The following is a 19,684-nucleotide window of genomic DNA, read 5'->3' as shown; positions in this document are numbered from 1 at the left end:
AGTGTTCTCTTTTCAGCTTTCATATCAAGGGAAGTGGAATTGGAAAAATACTCGTGACAATTTGAAAATATATCGTCAATTACACGCTTCCCTGGATTAAAATAAGAAAATTTAGTAATATGTTTCATTAGTTTTAATTTTTTTACTATTACTGAAGCGCTCTCTGGTATCGGTCATTTTTATATATCCTCCTCCTGAAATTTGCGGGGCAGAATTTTGATTTAAACGGCAACGGAAGTGTCACTGTTCATCTCGGCAATACCGAAAACTATGGATTCGACACTAATTTCGGTTATTATCGATCATTTTTAAATATTTTCCCCTCCCCTAAGTTGCAGTGTCAAAGTAAAATGATAAAAACACTCTCAGGCCCAAAAATCATATTGAAAATTTGATCTAGATCGGTCGGGTGGTTCAAAAGTTATTAAGTGTCCAACATAGTTACTTTAATTTTTATTTACATAGATATATTTTAATGTATTCAGTTTTATGAACTAAATGTTTTGTTTGGCACAATATGCATTTGCGTATTTCGCTTTGATACTTTTTACTTCCTTATTTGCGAATAACGGTACGAAGGTCGTTGAAACCGTCATAACTTATGTTGGACAGTTTACGGATGCTTTAAATCTTGTACGCTACATGTAAGATTGGAAGTAGAGCTACTAAAATTCGTTACAAAGTAATTGTTTGAAATCACTAGTAATCAATCAAATATTGGGGAAAAAATATTCGGATATTTGAATAATTTTTGCTGAATTCGGGAAGTCGAATCAGTTTGGCTCGTAACATCAGTATTTAGTCTTTTCTCAAAACTTCGTTTGATGTAATGTTTAATAATAATAATAATAATTTATCTATTAGAATGCTACAATAGCAACAAAGGTGTCTGAGCTCCAACCTGTAACTTTGGATTTCAAACCTTTGATTTACGGTTATTTGTAATTTCACGTTTAAATAAAGACAAATATTTTAAAGCATGTGTACTTTAAATAAATAATTTAAATAGATCCGTTTTTCATAAAGTTTATCTTTTTAAAAATATTATTCAAAGCCTTTGTATTTTAATAAGCCTTCTCTAAAATCAATGCATGTGAATTGTGCTTCCATCTTCCGAGTTCTTTTAAACTATGTTTATATGTTTGTGGCCAATCCTTTCGACAGTGAGATTTCGGAAACTACAGGCTGTAGAAAGATGACGTTTCCACTGATCGGTTGCAAATTTTGCGTAGATTCTAGACTTCTAATTGAATATTAAAAAAAAAACATTGTCATTATTTTTTATTACATTTTTACGAGTACACAGGAAGTGATGAAATTAAATAAAAACTTAAAATCATATCCTACGCATTATACATTCCAACACCACATAATTGTATACAGGGGTTGCATATGTCTCAGGCGTTCGTTTCATGGTCAAATTATAATGAAAAACGAAGGATAACCACAGTTGAATCTTTATTGTTTGGAGTGTTTTACCCATGAACACCATATACCACTGACATAATTAATTGTGTATGTAATGTATTTGCTTATTACATACTGCATGCAAGAAGAAAGAAAACCGGTTAAATTAAAAAAATTCAACCGGAAGTAGGATCAAATCTTGCAAACGGTGCGAGATATTAAAAAAAGTAATAGAAAAAATCTCCCCTTTATGGCATCTGTTGCCAATTTTTATCAAGACTACTTTAACTTATGTCTGTAAAGGGACATGTACAGATGTGAAGAATAAGAATTCATCCTCATATGTCAATGATGCGCTGTGTGGAGAGCGCAGATTCAGCTAGTAGCAACGAAATCGCCTGAGCTCCAACCTATAACCTATGATTTCAAACCTTTGATTCACGGTTATTTGTGATTTCACGTTTAACAGAAACAAATATTTTAAACTATGTGTACTTTACATAAATTATTTGAGTAGACCTTTTTCATATAAAGTTTATTTTTTTAATTATTGTTCAAAGCCTTTGTATTTTAATAAGCCTTTTCCAAACTCAATGCAAATGAATAGTGCTGCCATCTTTGGAGTTCTTTTAAACTGTACGTTTGTGGGCGTTTTTATGTTTGTGGCCAATCCTTTCGACAATGAGATCTCGGAAACTATAATCTCTAGAAAGATGACGTTTTTACTGGTCCATTGTAAATTTTGTGTAAATTGTCTAGTTCTAATTGGATATTTAAAAAGCATGGCCACTATTTCTTTATTACATTTTTACGGGTACGCTGGAAGTATTGAAATTAAAAGAAGAAAAAAGCATCATATCGTACACATTATACATTCCAACACAACTTAATTGTATACAGGGGTTGCATACGTCAGGTATTTGTTTCATGGGCAAATGATAATGAAAAACGGAGGATAATCATTTCTTCACTTTAATAGTAATTTGAATCTTTACTTTTCGTAGTGTTTTGCCCAATGAACACTATATATCACTGACATTATAATTAATTGTGTGTGTAATGTATTTGCCTATTACTTAACTGCATACAAGAAGAAACAAAACACTGGTCATACATGAATTAGAAACTCCAACTGGAAGTAAGCTCAATTCTTGCAGACGGTGCGAGATATTGAACAAAAAATAATTGAAAATATTTCTCTTTATAGTACCCCTTGGGGATTTTTATCAAGACGTCTTTCACTTGTATCTGTAAAGGGGCATGTACAGATGTTAAAGAATGTCTAGGATATTTATGCTCGTATGTGAATGATGCGCTATATTAGCTGCAGGTTCAGCTAATAATAATAATAATTATAATATAATAGCAGCTGTGAAAAGGGTGCTAAAAATGTATTATATCGTGTAAACTCTTGTTGAATATGTCATCTAATCAGTTTAAATAAAAAGTGGGTTGTTCTTGGAATATAAAAACAGATGTAAAAATAGCCTTCTATTATTCTGTAGCAAATTGTTGGTGGGTGGAAAGTTAACAAGTGAGTGGTTCCGTCCGTCGATGAGATTTCTCGTTCTCCTGCTGCTGGTGCTGATGCTGTGGGAATGGGTAGAGAGAGGGTTTAGCCAATTTCGTAGCAAAGCGTGGGTGAACGGTTACCTTGGCAACGACGTGGGTTTTCCAAATACGACAAGCGGCGCTTTTATCTTTCCAAGCAGTGTTGTTAGGTATCTTGACATTCTACTGGCGTTTTTTATTTCTGAATGGGTTTTTATTGATGAATTCTGCTATGAACTTCTTGAAGTATCACATAGTATTGGGATTGTAAATGTTGACAGGTGTATTTGTCCATGTTTTATTTTTGATGTCTCTACCATGGATTTTATTTATTAAAAAAAAAAAAAATACCTATAAAAGCACCGGATTATTATGCCTTGCAGGAAACTATGATTGTAATTGATAGTTGAAAGTGGGTTTTCCAAGTTGATTGGGAAACCAGTCATAATGTTTTGCTCTAAGTTTGCATATCACGTTATTCCAGCCATTATTAATTGTGGCCACAAGGTATGAAACATAGGCCTCTTAACTCTGATTAGTTTACTGTTCACTAAGTAATTAGTGAATACATAATAATTAAGAAAAAAATAAGTGAATAAAATCTCCGATGGTTCAGTTTCAAAATACTGTGGAGCTTAGATCCACAGGTTCGATCTCAGCTTGCGCGTATTGAATTGCCAAAAGGACAAACTACATTTGTGATGAAATTGAGATGGAGTGACATTTCCTGAACTGAGAGTTTTATCATGCCAGCATGAACGGAGTTTGTAGCTTCTTTAGTTTACCAAGGGATGGGGTAAGTCGTTGTAATGAGTGGATTCTATGGCGAGTGATGGGCTTTTCAGTTCTCAACACAAATTTTGCACTATTTCAATTTCATCAAAAATGTAGTTAGTCTGTTTTGGCATGGGACTACCCATTTCTGTTTCCTATTGGGTATAGTTGTAGTGTGCTTGCTTCTAGTGGAGGAACATGTCTTCTATTTCAAGTCAAATGAGTATGATAGACGATTTCTGTTCGCTTGTTTCCTCGGTTTTTCCTGTTATCTTACCAGCACTGAATTCTTATTCGTTTTGCTTATCTGTTGTGAAATATTCTATTTCCATTTCTTTTATATATAAAATTCTCTCTCTCTCTCTCTCTCTCTCTCTATATATATATATATATATATATATATATATATATATATATACATACATACATATACATATATATATATATATATATATATATATATATATATACATACATATACATATATATATATATATATATATATATATATATATATACATACATATACATATATATATATATATATATATATATATATATATATATATATATATATATATAATATTCCTTCAGTCACGACATACGTGACATTGGGTTCAATTCTACGAGGACAAGTACGTTTTACTGTTGCAAAGTTTGAATGCAGTTTAATGAATGTAAAACCGGAAATTTGAATGTTATAGAAATTACTCGCTTTTGCCCTCTAGAAGTGAGACATTTTCGACAATGGAAAATGCTGTAACGGTATTCACTCACTTCTAAAGAAGAATTTATATTTTGAATTTTAAGTCTTGTAACTTTATTGAATTATCACATCTGACTTTGTCTCAAAAAAGCATCGGAAATGTTAATGTTATAGAAGTATCTTTCTTCTGTCATCCTTTAGGTGAGAAAGGATGTGGGTAAGGATCGGCTTTTCCCCGCCCTTGATAGTAATCAAAAATAAAAGTGTTCATAAGAGCCAGTATATCACATATGGAGTATGAAGTTCAAGCATTATACATCTCTGTAAAACATATATGAAACACATTGTAGCAAGTCATATTGAAGAACCTCGCAAAGCATGGCTGTTGATCTGCCAGTTTAGATTTTTTTTTTTTTTTTTTTTTAATTCTCCACAACAACAATTTTAGTATGTAGCGCTTCACGAACCATTACATTATACTTATTGTTTTCGTGAAGACTAGAATTAATAAGGTTATCAACCAACATTCGTGTACTGTGGTCGCAAGCGTACGCAGGAATTTATTTCGGGGGGAGGGTGTCCAAACTCAGTATGAAGGTATTTTATATTAAAGTTTCTAAAATTGACCCCAAAATTAGGCTAAAATTTCACAAAAGTCGAAATTTCGGGGGGAAGGGAGTCCGGACCCCCAGGACACATCTCCTACATACGTTCCTGACTGTGGTTCGTGAAGCGCCTCATACTAAAATTAGTATTGCAAATTCGAAGAAACGTCTAAATCGGCAGAATATCAACAACTGTGCTTTGTTTGTGGAGCCTTTTATTTGAATATACAGAGTGGCCCAAAAGTAGGTATACAGACCTACAAATATAAAACATACCGGACTGTATACCTACTTTTAGGCCACTCTGTATGTATTACATATGTATTTCATATTACATATGTATGTTACAACTTACAAAGATGTAACGCTTAATGCTTGAACTTGATACGATATACTATATACTAGCCTTTAGTGAACAGTTTTACTTTTTTTGTTTTTTACTATCTTAGGCGAAAAAAAGGCAGATCTTTACAGACCTTCTTGTCGAAAACGCTGAAACATGTATTCCCTTATTTTTAATTTAATTTAAGAGTTTATTTTCCGAATTTCATCCTTTTCAACGCATGCAAGCTGCTCTTATTTGAGATTTTCAAAAATGTAATATAGAAATTTCTTTCATTTCACCCTTTGAACTGATCAGTTAAGACTTTATATGCTTTATGCCTCCCAACGTAAGCAGATAATCCCATTGGGTATTTCCTGAATAAATAGTGACAAGTTTAAATGTTATGGAAATTGTCTCGCTTCTTCCCTTAGGAGCGGGGATAGGGTGGGGGTGGTGGTGGGGGTGGAGAGAACAAACTCGGAAACATTCATTCGTATTTTTAAAAGGTGATTTCAAATGTCGAATTTCACACCTTTTAACTTAAGCAAATATTTTAGATTGGATATTTTCTCAAATAGTAGGAAATTTCAGTCTTCTTTCTTCCTCTAGATGCGGAATTTTTCAAAAACTCTAAAACATGTAGTCAGTTACTTTTAATGGGAAGTTTATATACAGAATTTGATCTTCTTCCTAACGTTATGGTTTCGTGAGATTAGTCTTGGCAAAAAATGAACTCCGTTTATGTATTTCCAAACATCCTTCCTTGTCCCTTGCTTTCGAAACAATGAATTTTCTGTGCATTTCACGTTTGTACGTATACAAATATGGTTTGGGCGATGATGAGTCATTTTGTTGTTGTTTATAATTAAGGTTGCCAAATGTCCGTATTTTGTACGGACTGTTTGTATTTTTTGGGTCCGTATTCGTATCGTACAAAGCACGAAACAGGAAAATATCCGTATTTGACAGCTTTTAGGGCTGCACGAAAATTTCCGAGTCGGGAATCGCTAAAATTTCGGGCGAAAAGAAATGTTTTTTCATCATGTAACTTTATATTTTAGTTACTATTAATAAAGTAGGTTATTTTGTGTGTGTATGTGTGTCTAATTTTTCCATTCCAGGGTTCTTTTAGTTAGATTTAATATACATAATTTAATGACATGATTTATTATATTTGTGTTAATAAAAAATATAAAACATGCTAGTTTCCAATAATGTTTTAAGTATTACAGTAAAGAATTGTGTGATAACCTAAAAAGGTGATTTTTGCTAAGAAATTTCAAAATATTTGTTCTGAGTTTGGGCACCGTATCTTTGATGGGTCATGGCGTTTTACGCTTGTCCGTATTTTGGATTAAAAATTATGCCGACCCTTAGGCTGCCATTTGAATTAGAGAAGCAGATAATGGAGTCAATAAAAAGAAGCTAGAAATAGGGGTATTGGGAGTCCGTTGAATGATGATATGATTGGTGAGTTCTATGTGATGCCACATAATAATAATAATAATTCACATTGTTCCCATGCGATCATAAAATAACACATAACGTGGTATTGAAGTCAGTAGTTCGGTAGTTCGTTGCGTAAGAACTGTAAACAGTCAGGTATTATAAATCAGTAGTTTCCATCCTGGATGCGCAAAAAATCAGGAAAGCAACATAGACTATTAAAAAGTGGTACTATATCGGCTGAAGACAATGATAAGTAATTATTCAGTGCTATCCGAAATCTAACCCTTGATCACGCACACTAGTACGAGAACAAGAAAGGGACATGGAGTTTACAGGCCTCTAAAGAAGCACCAATTGCACGCCTGTCGTAAAAGGGTTAATGTTGCTTCTGCTTGGATGGTTGGGTACAATTCTGAAAACATATCAACATAACGTTTGCTATTTGGGAATGCGTCCTTTTTAAACTAAGTTCTAGATACAAGTATAACCAAAATTACATTTTACACTGATTCATTAACAGGCAGAGAAAGGGAAATTTAGAAAAGAAAGTGTATCAGGTGTTTATATTAATTAAGGTACCTCCCTGCAGCGGTTCCCAATCCCTCCTTAAGTGCTTGGGGCGCAGTCCCCCCAAGTTTACCATTTTTCCTTCCCGAAAGTAGTACCAAAGACCGGAGCTGGTTGTGAGAGAACCACGATAACTGCTTAGCAGATTAAATTTTATTGAATTTAGTGTTTTTAAAAGCATCAGTATGGCATAATTAAGGTTCGATTGCGTTTTCAATGCAGAATTGCTCGCCTCGCCCCAAAAATATCATGATTGCAGCCTGCACCTTGAAACCGTTTATAGACACGTCAGCATCTCGGCATTCATGAAGTGACTAAAGAACTTTGCAATGACGGCAAGGATGACCGACTTTGAATCGAACCCTAGGACTGCTATTTTGAAGCAAGAACATTTCATTCACCTCCCCGACTAAGTTTGTGGTGGACAACATCGTGTCTTTATACTTTTTCTTGGGGTTGCTCCTACTGTCTCACTTCACCAATTCTCCCATCTTCATTCACTTACTTTAATCATAGTCTCCCGTAGCCAAAAAGGCATAAACGTGGGACGTTAAACTGAAAGATTTCATTTTTCATTCACCTGTGTTGATCGAAAAACTCGGGTCACGTGACCTTCCATTGTGGTTTGAAATCGGGTCGGGATCATTTGTAAAAAAGCATACTACTGATTGTTTTGTCGCCAGCTAGGCGAATAAATGCAATACTTTGGGAATTTATAATGAATTGCAGTTTTGGTATCTTGCTTTGTGTGTGTGTGTGTGAGAAATATTCATTAATATTCGTATTCATTAATATGTCCTAGTATGTATAAAATAGTTTTGAGGTCGGAAACACTGTTTTCGATCCATCGCTCTTCTCTTTGGAGGAAATGAGGTTCGTGCATCCGTTGGTGTTTGCTTAATTTGTTCCCTAACGACGACCGTCATCTGTTGTAAAGAGAACAATGTTCATCCAAGTGGAATATTTGTAAAGGAAAAATTACGAAGCATACTTTCTTTTTAAACAATATTTATAAAGGACTGACGATGCATGCGTACCCTTTGACAAATTACATTTTTTTTTTTCTGTTTTTCAGTAAAAGATTTAGGCAGTAAATAACAAGCACATAATTTCAAAGGAAGCAGCCTTCCACCTACTTCTCGCTAATATATTAATATTTTCTGTTTCAACAAGAAATTAGAAATTATTTTTAGATTATAATTAGAATGAAACTGGTGCTTAACGGAATCTTACACTACCTCGTGTTATTTTCTCTGTGAATTTGTTTCTTTCACTTACTACAGTCTAGATTTAAAAATATGCAGGGATTGACAGTGACCAAATTACTATAATTAAGGCCGGATCCAGGATTTTCTGAGGAGAGGGTACATCAATAACTACTACTACTACATTTGAATTTTTGATTTTTCTTAATGACTGTAGGCACCTGTGGTGAACAAGGAATATTGTTTTGCTTAGTGAGTCCTTTTGCTTTAACCTCCAGAAAATCAATTTAAACTATTACTTTTGCAAAGCTCTGCTTACTTTTCAAAACCAAACGGAAACATGACGGCAGAAACTTTCGGAAAGTGTTGTTATTTTCACTGTTAACTTCTCATTTTGGATAGTGTATACTTGCAACGAAGGTGTGGGGGTGCATGTGCACCCCCCTAAATCCGGCACTGACTATGGTAATATACTTAACAATTTATTACTTCAAATCTCTGATTATGAAATTACATGAGATTTTAAAAATTTAAGCTTTTTCAGTTTATTCATAGTGATCATCTCCTGCTGTATTTATTGTTTTTCGCTCGTTCTGTAAAGGATCTGCTGTTGGGTCGCTAAATATACAATGTAAGCTTAGATTTTATTCCATGCGGAAGACCTGTAAGTCCAGATTTTGTACGACATATTTCAGCGCGAAGCCTACGAGGGTCATTCCAAAAGTTTTGCAATACAGGAGAACTATGCATCCTATGAACTAACCTTCTTACATGTGTTCAATGTAATTCTGTGCGGCAGCAATACACTTGTTTAATCTCTTCTGTCACAAGTCAAATGCCCGGCGCCACTTTTGTCTTGGAATGCTATTGAAAAACTCCATGATCGACCCTTCAATTTAGTCTTCTGTGTGAACGGCGTCCCACATTTTCAGTTTCAGATGCTCACGTAAAATTGTGTGCACTGACGAGGATGCACCTTGAATCTTTAGAGACCATGTCTTGCACAGCAGCCACTAAATCGGGCGTTGTTGAACACGAAGATCTTCCTTCACCGGCTTAATCTTGGGAAGACCTCCGACCCGTTTGAAAGTTAAACAAACATCATATACAGCAGTGTTTAGATGGTACAGTCCGCAGCAAAAAAATTGTAACATGAGGATGTAAGTTTATTGTGAAACTACGCCTAACAGCGCAGAGAATCAACACAGCATCTAAGTGGCACGAATCCGCCAGAAGAAAGCCCGGCGTCCTCCCCTGCACACTTGTTTTGGAGCAAAAGACTTCGTCGTTTTACAAACTTACATGCTCATGTAGCAGGTTTTTTTTTTTTTTTTCTGCGGACTGTACCATCTAAACATTGCTGTATATGATAAAGCGGTATCCCCAAACGCTGACAGTCTTTGGTGACAGTCTTTCTCGTTTAGGCCAACGCGAAAATCATAGTAAATCAAGGCTCGGAATGCTTCGCTTGAAAGCTCCACCCCAACCACACTTTTGATCACGATGTCACTGTTATACAAAACTCATAGATTAGACAACCCAGTTCCGTATGTTTGCAGTACTCCAGATATCTCACCTGTAATGAGAAAAATCATTTCTTTATCTCTTATAGTACAGGGTGACACACACACAAAATACGAAGTTTTTAACAATCCAATAAAACCAAGAGTGATATATTTTTAATTTGTCATTTAAGAAACATTCATGGAATTTATCATTTCTTTAAAATAACGTCCTTTAGATGCCGTCCTTTTGAATGCCGTGAGCCCCGTAAGACATTCGCGTACAATAATGTTCTGTTGAGTACGAGCACTTTTTGGTCGTCCTGTTGGTTTCTTCTTTAGGGCAGATCAGGTCTCGTCAAAATTATTAATACAGTACAACTTTTTAACGCGTGTTTTGATGGAACAGCACCATGACGTCGTAACTTGTAAAAACGTAGGAACTCCGTGTGCGCATCTTCCAAACTATTATTGATTGTATAAAACATTTTTATGGTTAACGCACGCTGTTGGCTGTTTCACCTGCTCACGGCTGCCCAGTAGCGTCATTTCAGATTTGGTTGGGGGGGGGGGGGGGGCAAGACCCCTTGATATAAGTAAAATTTCGCGTTTTTCACTGACTCACTGACTTCCGCATTTCAAAAATTCCCTTTATTCTGTATCACCCTGAACTTGCGTATTGCAAAATATAAAGAGTGGCCCTCGTAATAAGTTAAAATAAGTTTTAAGATAAGACTGTACCAATCAGGCGTGTGATATCAGCAACAGTTTCAGTTCTAATCTATCATGGGCGTTCAGTGTCGTCAGTATCAAAATAAATAAAATAATGTTTATAAACGGATGATACTACACAGTTATGCTGGCATCTCAGTAACCGATGTGTGTTACTTTATTTTGCCAAGGGAGCGCGGTGACTGAGTGGTACAGCGTTCATCTCTGGTGCGTGGGGTCCCTGGTTCGATCCCAGCTTATGCCAAGTGGACTTTGTGGCGGACAAACACCATGCCTGGGTTTTTTCGGGGTTTTCCCGTTTCCTCCCACTTTCTTCATTTCACAATTTCTTTCATGTCTTATCACGTTTCCTTTAGCCAAGCCGACATAAAACTGAAAGATTTCATTTTTCCAGTTAGAATGGGTGATCATGGACTTAAAGCTACGTCCTCCCGATTATGAAGCAAGAACGCAAATTACTACTCTACACCCACTGGCTATAATTCCATATATATATATATATATATATATATATATATATATATATATATATAGAGAGAGAGAGAGAGAGAGAGAGAGAGAGATACAAGAGGCAGTATAGACTTTTTCATTAATGAGAGATTTCCGTGGAAGATAAGCTGCTCCGTTGAGTACAGGTTTAATCCTCCGTGTTTAGCGAGAAACGAATAATCATCCGTTGTCATGTTTAGTAACAAAAGACAAATCTCTGAGATGAGTGGTATCCTGATCAGGTTATCTTTGTTCAGTTCCCCGCTAAATTAAACCCATTCTGTTCAATAGAAATAAGTGTATAATGTATAATATGTTTTCTCCAACCCCAAAATATAAATTGACACTAAAATGGCAGTAGAGTCAACAATTTGTATTGAGAATATCGGTGATTTTTAGTAATATTTCCTTCTTTCTTTTCAGAACAAGATAAACCAGCAGCCAACGATACAGTTCCTAGAAAATGGAGGGGTGAGTATTGTTCATGTATTTTGAAACATTTGACCTGTTGTTTGAAACACCTGCTCATGGGCCAACCTGCATCCGCCGTAAAACAATCAATTCGGTGCCCTATATTATGTAATTTTTATCATTCTTTGAAATTCTATTACTATTTCAAACTTTATTTCGTCAATACATCGGAATTCTTCATTCTGTGTTTATTATTTCCGAGCAAATTCACAAGTCATAAAGTGATTCAGTTTACTCAGACTGCTCAAAGAGAGCGCAAACTACAAACTTTAGAAGTGAGTTACAGACTTGAACTTGTAGGTGTAAACGGAAATCAGGAGCAGTAATCGTGATCGAAACATTCGTGAAGTGCTTTGGTAGAGTAGACTGCTCGGTCATAAGTGAAGGTTGCTGAGAAAAAAATACTGGAAATATTTAGTGAGGGTAAACGCGGTAGTTTTATCCAGTTGAATACAAAAGTGTGTAATAGCAAGAAAATGAGCAAGACATGAAGTGCTGCAGCAAGATAACTTTGTACATGCAGCTAATTAATAATACTTGTATTTTTCAAGTGCAGTAAGATATCGACCTAATTAGATATCTTCTTGGTTAGTTCTTGAATCACTTCAGACGTAAAGATATTTTATGAAAAAGCATGAAGAGTACATTTTCAAGCTAAATAATAATCTATTGCTGACCCAATGTGCTCATTTTGAATAAAATCATTACGAACTGTGTATAATTTATATTAGGGATGGACAAAACCAGTTTTCATAAAAAACGAAAACCGGTTTCTAGAAAAACCGTAATCTGAAAACCCGACATTTTAGTTTTCTCCAAAACCGGTTCAGCTTTTCACCGATGCTGGTTTCGGTAAAACCTTTTAGAAAACACAAAACTATTTCTGTAGAAACGGAATCGTTTTCTAGAGAACCATGAAACACTAGTCTAGTCAGGAATAGAACCAATTTTGGAATAAACCGGAACGGGTTTTCAAGAAACCCGAAACCGGAACCGCTTTTGGAGAAAACCGAAACTGGCTTCGGTCAAAACTTTTTTTTTTTTTTTTTTTTGTAAAAATGCACTAGGGATTTCGATGTGAAGCCCTAGTGGAACGATAATATGCGGATTTTGGCATTCATTTGGAGGACTCCAATAAGAACATCTGCTTTGTTTCTTAAAACCCGCCTTACATGTTTAACTGAAGAAATTGCGACTGTACTGACCGTTCGAAATTACGAAATGGAGAAGAATAGTCCAATCATAACAGAATATTTACGATGATGTGCTGAATGATTTAGCCAGATGGTTGGTTGGCTGGGTTAGAATTTAGCAATCGTTTCAGCATCGAGGCTTCATAAAATGTGGACCTATAGTTTAAGGTTGAATCTGAATCACCATAATATATTACTTTCAAATTTCAAGGCTCTCCCATCGGGTATCGAACCTGGAATCCTGTGTACCAAAAGCGTGCGTGCGCTAGCCACTAGACCAGACAGTTATTTCGATATTCTTAATTTGTATTGAATTAAACTGAAATGTTTTACACACACACACACACACACACATTATATATATATATATAATGCCTAATTAACGGTTAGCGGAGTTCAGAAAACTATGGTTGACTATTTGTTAACCTTGCATAATGATGGTGACCTCATGGCGCTTGGCCTACTGGTATCATGACCGAATTGAACACTTTGCGTGACGTTCATTTCGCATGGTTCGACAAAATTCCTTCTCTTTTCTTCTGTTGTCTGTTCCCATGTCTTGTGAAATGATTTTTGTTTTGGTAACCAAGAGGCGGAAACAAAGTTGTTCCCAAACAGTGACGTGTATGGTGTTATGAATACATTTCGTTACGATGTGTAATTTTTCAATGTCATTTAGTGGGTAGTGACCTTGTGTGTGTACGTATGACTCACTCAGCATTGTTCCATGGTCTCTGGTTTTTTTAAATAGGTATTTTTGTATCTAATTTTCACATTCTGGAAGTGATGCACTGGGTGTTTATGAATCGAAACTCGTAAGGTAATTGACATATTCAAGATCTTAAAGAGTATTCTTGTTTTTAGAATAATTTCCGATAACTCTGTTAACTGTGCTGTCAGCCGTCTTTATCTATCGAGCTTTTCCATTTTCGTTTGGAGAATATGATGGGATTATCTACGCTGTTAGTTTGACAATGAGTGAAGATGAACCAAGGAAGTAGCATATAAACTTATCATTATTTTCCAAAATAATGCACGTTCTTTGCGATCATTATCTGGCAAATTGACCCCCCCCCCTAAATCTGATCGTGCTTAAATGGTGTCAAGTAAGTTTGTTTTTAGTGTGAACAGAGTTTTAGAGTTCCAGTATTTCTTGTGGTTCCCAATAATTGAGTTGCTAGACAAAATAAAGTAAAGCCTGGGAATAATTTTAACATTTATTTTCTTGTTTGTAATTTTCTTGGGAGAGATTAAGCAATGTATTTTCTCCCTTGAAAGTTTTAAACAAACAATCTTAAAAGTAGGCGCAAAACCACACCCAGTCTAAATTTACTATATTAAATCAGATATGTCAAGCTTGCGGAGCACATGCTACTTTTATTCTGATTTTTCTCCGGCCCTCGGTTTATTCCGGGAAAGCAAAAGTAAGTTAATAAATTATATTTTAAATCTGAACAACTTTCCTCATTTTATAAAAAGTCCCTCATCTTACCTGTTATGAAAGTTGCTAGTGTGATTCGAGTCCAGGCGCCTGAAAGCTGATTGCAGAAAAAAGATGCCAGGAAATGAAATAATTGACGATTTGCATTTCTTTGTTCCCTCTAGTTTTAAGATCTACAGTATTAGGAAGATATATACTACAATATCTGCTCACTTTTAAAATACATTATTAAAAAAGTGAAAATGGCTTTCCTTATTTGTGGCCTGACTGATGACTAATGTCGGATTTCTGTAACCTATAAACCGAAAGTATACGTACGTTTATGTTCTATAAATGGCAAAACATAACAGAATGTCTCACGAGGAATAATTACATTTGTAACAAGAAAAAAAAAATCCTAGGAGTTATCAATTTATGAAGCCATTTCAACATTATTTTGTCTTGAATAAATAGTTCTAAATCATAGCTGATAGCACATTGCTAATCCAAAAGGGAAAAGCTGAATGACTGTTTCCTCAATGTCAATACTGGCAAATATGTTTCTAAGCGGTAAGTAGAACTTGTCTAAAATAGAAACAAAAATATACCTTTATATCATGTGTATCATGTATCTGGCGGGGGGACGAGGGGGTCGCGTCCCCCCAATATTTTGAAGTACAAAATATTAAATATTTCATTCTAATTTAATTTATTTATTAACGACAGAATAATAAATAATAATAATAATAATAATAATAATAATAATAATATTTATTTGGAATATATTATTCAGGCTGTGGAACGATTATATCAGAGTTCTTGATATACCTTAGGGTATCTGTGAAGGTAAGCAGAAAGGTAACAAATAGAATCGAAGATAATAAATAGGTTGGGCTAGGTAGCACCATTTTAATCACTTTCTTCGATGTCCCCCCCAAATTTTACATGCCAGAGACGCCAGTGTGTGTAGCCCAGATATGCTTTAAAGCTAAACTATGGTTCAAATATGCATACCATAGTTTCGTGTTCACAAGAGTAACAAATGCGTTTATATTTAACTAGTCGGGACTTCGTCCCCAGTCCTCCGCATGTACTCGGCGTCACACCTCATATTATTTTACCCTTTACTTTCGTTCTTCGCGCGGTAAGAGTACATTTGTGGCATTTTTCGTTGCGAAAAATTTAAATCCCTTTCACTCTTCCCAATACACGTTTCAATCAAAGAAATACAATGTTGGCCCAAGTGCTATCTGTGTTAAAAATTCATTTAAAATTGTTCACCCGCTTTCCCTGACGATGAGATTGACAACCACATTTCTATGTATTGATTGATTCCCATTTCTATATATTGAGAAAAAAAAATATAGAAATTTTCCCCCTTCTCTCGTTAAAAGATGAATTTCCGGAAATGCTATGCCATGTGCTCACTTGTTTTGAATAAGGTGCCCATATACCAAATTTCATATCTCTTAACATGTCCAGCATTACAGTACATCCGCGGACGATATTTCTTCGATACTTTGTTCTTGGAGAATTGTATTTCGAAATGTTGCGTAACTGACTGATGCAAGAACTAGCGTATACGTATTTGGTATGTCTGTTAAGTAGTTCTCTAAGAGGGTGGGCACTGTGCGTTAGTGGTTGAGCAGTAGATTTTCCAGTGTGAACTGAACTAAGTGGACCTCTCAACTGGCCTCCTGTAAGGCCCGACTTGACAACTTACTGCAGTTAGCTGTGGTACCTCATAGGGGAAATGTTTGTTTGGATTTGTATGAAATCGGTTTAAATCTCCACTGCCTTCAGAATGATCACTTCAGAATTACTGAGTAACTATGTGTAGTAGACAACTTCGTGTGATGTTCTGTTGTTTCCCTCCATATTGTCGTATATGAGCATAACTGGAGTTCCAGTTCCAGTAGCATTAATATTATAGGTAATTTTGACCTGCGCTACTCTCAGTTCAATGTAATGTCTACGTTGGTTATCATATTTTCTTTGTCAGAACAATAATAAGTAAATATCCGATCGTGATTTGTGCAAAAAAAACTTGAATTCCATTATAGAAGTGTTACTTGAATATCTACATAGTATAACTGTTTTGAAAGGTAATTTGGTCGTTTTGTCCACTCAATTTGTTAGTATAAATGCTCTTCAGAAAATTTGATTTTCTTCAGGCAGATCGTCAGTGTTGTTGAGAAACAATGTATTTGCTCGTAACAGTAGATCTTTTTGTTCCCATGTTAATCATGTTTTCCCATAAGAGCGTTGTCGTCTCAAAAAATGCAGGCGTTCATGCACGTTTCATCGGAAGGAATTTGCGTTCCCCAGGGCAAATGGCGGACACCAATTACTCACCTGCTATTTCACTGTGAAGAAGATTCCTAAGATAGGTCACGGTGGATCAGAGATGCCATCTGCATAAGAATACATCTAAAATAAACATTAGCCATGAAGTTAAACATCCAAAACATTTTTTTGTTTTATACTTCGACGTAATGTAAGGTATATATATATAATATTCGTAGACACGCGTATTAAAATCAGTATTAAGTAACTTTTTGGGTTTGATCTGAAAATAATAGTCTTTTTTTATACACTTAAAAAGAAAGTTCCAGACTAGCTGTGAAGACATTAGCAATAACAAACGAAAGGAAGAAAAGGTTAATTGTAACCTTTGGCGTATTGAGGATCTTGTTTCGGGGGCTATGCGCAACACGGGGAAGCAGTTGCCCGTCTGTCTTTGATAAGTATATTTTAATCGATTGGCTATTAATATACTAGGACAAAACGTGAAACTCGTATGTCGGTGGAGGATCTCACTCGCACCCCCTCCAAAGGCAAATCTGAAATGACGCTCCTACAAACACACGTTGCATATTTGTAATCTCACTTCAACTTAACTGATTTTTTTTTTTTTTTTAATGGAAATATTCAGATTTACCTGTACCTTTTTACCTGAAAGGAAATGTTGAAGACAAGTTAAAGCTGAAATATACTGATTCCAGTTTTTAGACTGATGAATCTTAACGTGATATAAAAATTTAGCAGTGAATCTAACCTTTTATTCTATACATAGAAGAAAAAGGAAGCATTTTCTTGGCCTACTTAATTTCCCGGGCTACTTACTACACCCTCTTGGTTTTCTTTAAATCAAACATTTACCTTTCTTTATAACTAAACAGTGTAAGTATTCGTTTGCTGTAATAACTAAAGTCTCATTATGTTGATATCCGTGCAAGTAGTTGTTGAACACCAGTTTCACTTATCAGCTCCTCTTAATTTTAATGTTACTGACGACGGCCGACTTGAATAACAACAACGGTCGAAAGTATGATAGGAGAAACAAAAGAAGGTAACAACTAAGAAAAAGAAACAGAAACAGAAGAGTAGAATGGACGTAGTTCTTACCTGGAATGAAATTTGACAAACGTCATTATTATTTCTGAACAAAGAGCATAAGGAAATGGAATGTCAGTGAAATTCTTAGAAATAGTAAGAATGGCTGTTGTACGTAGAATGTGAAAAACTAACAAATTTATTTTGGGGAGCTTGAGCCCGATATCCCTCTTTATACGCCTGATTGTAACCTACATGTAGAACTATCATTTCTCCTGGTAGATCGGGGAAAAAATTGTGGAATAGCCGGTTACGATGGCCGGTTGTTGTATTCCTCACCGAAACTTCCCTGTTACAAGACAGGAATTCGAATCGTTCATTTTTCTGGTTTCCTGTATAGTTTTCTTCGTTTTCTCGCTTCGAGAGGGTTCGTTTGCTTGCAGTGTAGTGTGGAACCGATGTACTTACATTTTGTTATAATAAATTAAGTTTTCACACCAGGATATACAAATCAACTTTGGAAAATATGCAATAAAATGTAATTTGTCGATTAACGAGGATTTGAACCTCGGACACTCCGCCATTATACAATGTTCATTGCAAGTTGGAGATTGATTGATTGGTTTTTTTTTTTTTTTTTTTTTGTGTACGTAGAACCTATTTATAGGCAGAACGTCATGTCTTATTAGGCCGTGTACATGTGCGTTGAAATATCTTTTCAACCTCACAGGATTTGTAGTACTTACTGTCAATTTTCTGTATTAATTGATGGATCGTGGTGTATCATTTATTCAGTTAAAATTGATAATTTTTTGAGCAATGATAATATACTATGATACGTAATTGTGTGTGAATGTATAGTGAGACATACGTGAAAATTTTAATCCTGGAAAATTGTCCTCTAATGAATGTTCCGGTTGCTTTTATTATTCTACGCGTGCGTGCAATTTTCCTGTGTGTTCGCGTGATGCCCATGAGATTATCTCCAGTGAAATGTTGGATTTTTTTTTTTCTTATGTGACGAAATTTAGGACGATAATAATACACTGAGGTAATAGCTTAAGTAGTTCAACTGGCGAAATTCCCTGTTACTTTTTCGTTGTGTGGGTTTACGTATATAAAGTATGGCTTTTGAAATTGAATATCCACGTGCATTCTGAATTAGACATAGCTTCATTAAATGAATGAATAACTTTTCGTATCCACCATTAACTTGTTTGAGAAACTTGCACGAGGTAGCAAGGATAGGAAAAATCTTTTGAGTGTTATTTACGATTTAAGAAGGCACAAACATTCAGTGCTGAGCGTGAGACGATAGTCAAATTCTTTTCATTCACTGGCCCGAACGGCAGCGTTTGTTTGTCAAAGCATTGCACTCAAAGGTAACTACAAGCCTGTTAAAGTAAAGTGGTAGAAATTAATTTCGGTTTCAGCGTTGATCGCCACAGAAAAGCTAGCGAGTTTCATTTCACATTTGTGAAACTAGGGTAGAATTCCAAACCACGCAAATTCAGATATACAACTTTCGGATACAATAGAGATATATTATGAAAGATGAAACTCGTTCATCTGACGCTTTATCCATATCAAAAACAGTTGCTTGCTGTTTCTCACAATTATTACTATACAGAAATTAATATTGAAACATAAAAGTTACATACAGTAACACACTTGTAGAAGAGTGGAGAGAAGCAGTTCAGGTCTGAAGACACAGTTATCGTGTTGAAACTTTTACGTCATTGTTTGTATATGTGGATTTAGTTTGGTCATTTGGAAACAGTAGTTATGCAACATAAAGTTCTGATATTTCCTAATTTAATATTTCTGGTTTCAGCAGAGGTGAAATTATGCTTCGGAGACTTAATCCATATATAAAAAATAGTTTGTCTCCTCCTTTTGTTATTTTCGCTCCGTGGGAGACAATATTAAAACGGGAAAATTTGTACCGGTTC

General features: G+C 35.2%; 1 protein-coding gene across 2 annotated transcripts in view; it reads left to right on the top strand.

Annotated features, from left to right (window-relative positions):
* Su(Tpl) (Suppressor of Triplolethal) overlaps nucleotides 1-19,684 on the top strand; it is a 404,282-nt gene that overhangs the window by 239,303 nt on the left and 145,295 nt on the right. For both annotated transcript variants that reach the window (XM_081733410.1, XM_081733411.1), the window contains exon 2: nucleotides 11,736-11,783. In XM_081733410.1, coding sequence (XP_081589536.1) covers nucleotides 11,736-11,783 — 48 coding nt within the window. The remainder of the gene's footprint in view (nucleotides 1-11,735; nucleotides 11,784-19,684) is intronic.

This window comes from Thermobia domestica, chromosome 12 (genome assembly GCF_964235325.1).
Source record: "Thermobia domestica chromosome 12, izTheDome1.hap1.1, whole genome shotgun sequence".
Classification (NCBI taxonomy): Eukaryota; Metazoa; Arthropoda; class Insecta; order Zygentoma; family Lepismatidae; genus Thermobia; species Thermobia domestica.
This window is presented reverse-complemented; position numbering and strand designations above follow the sequence as displayed.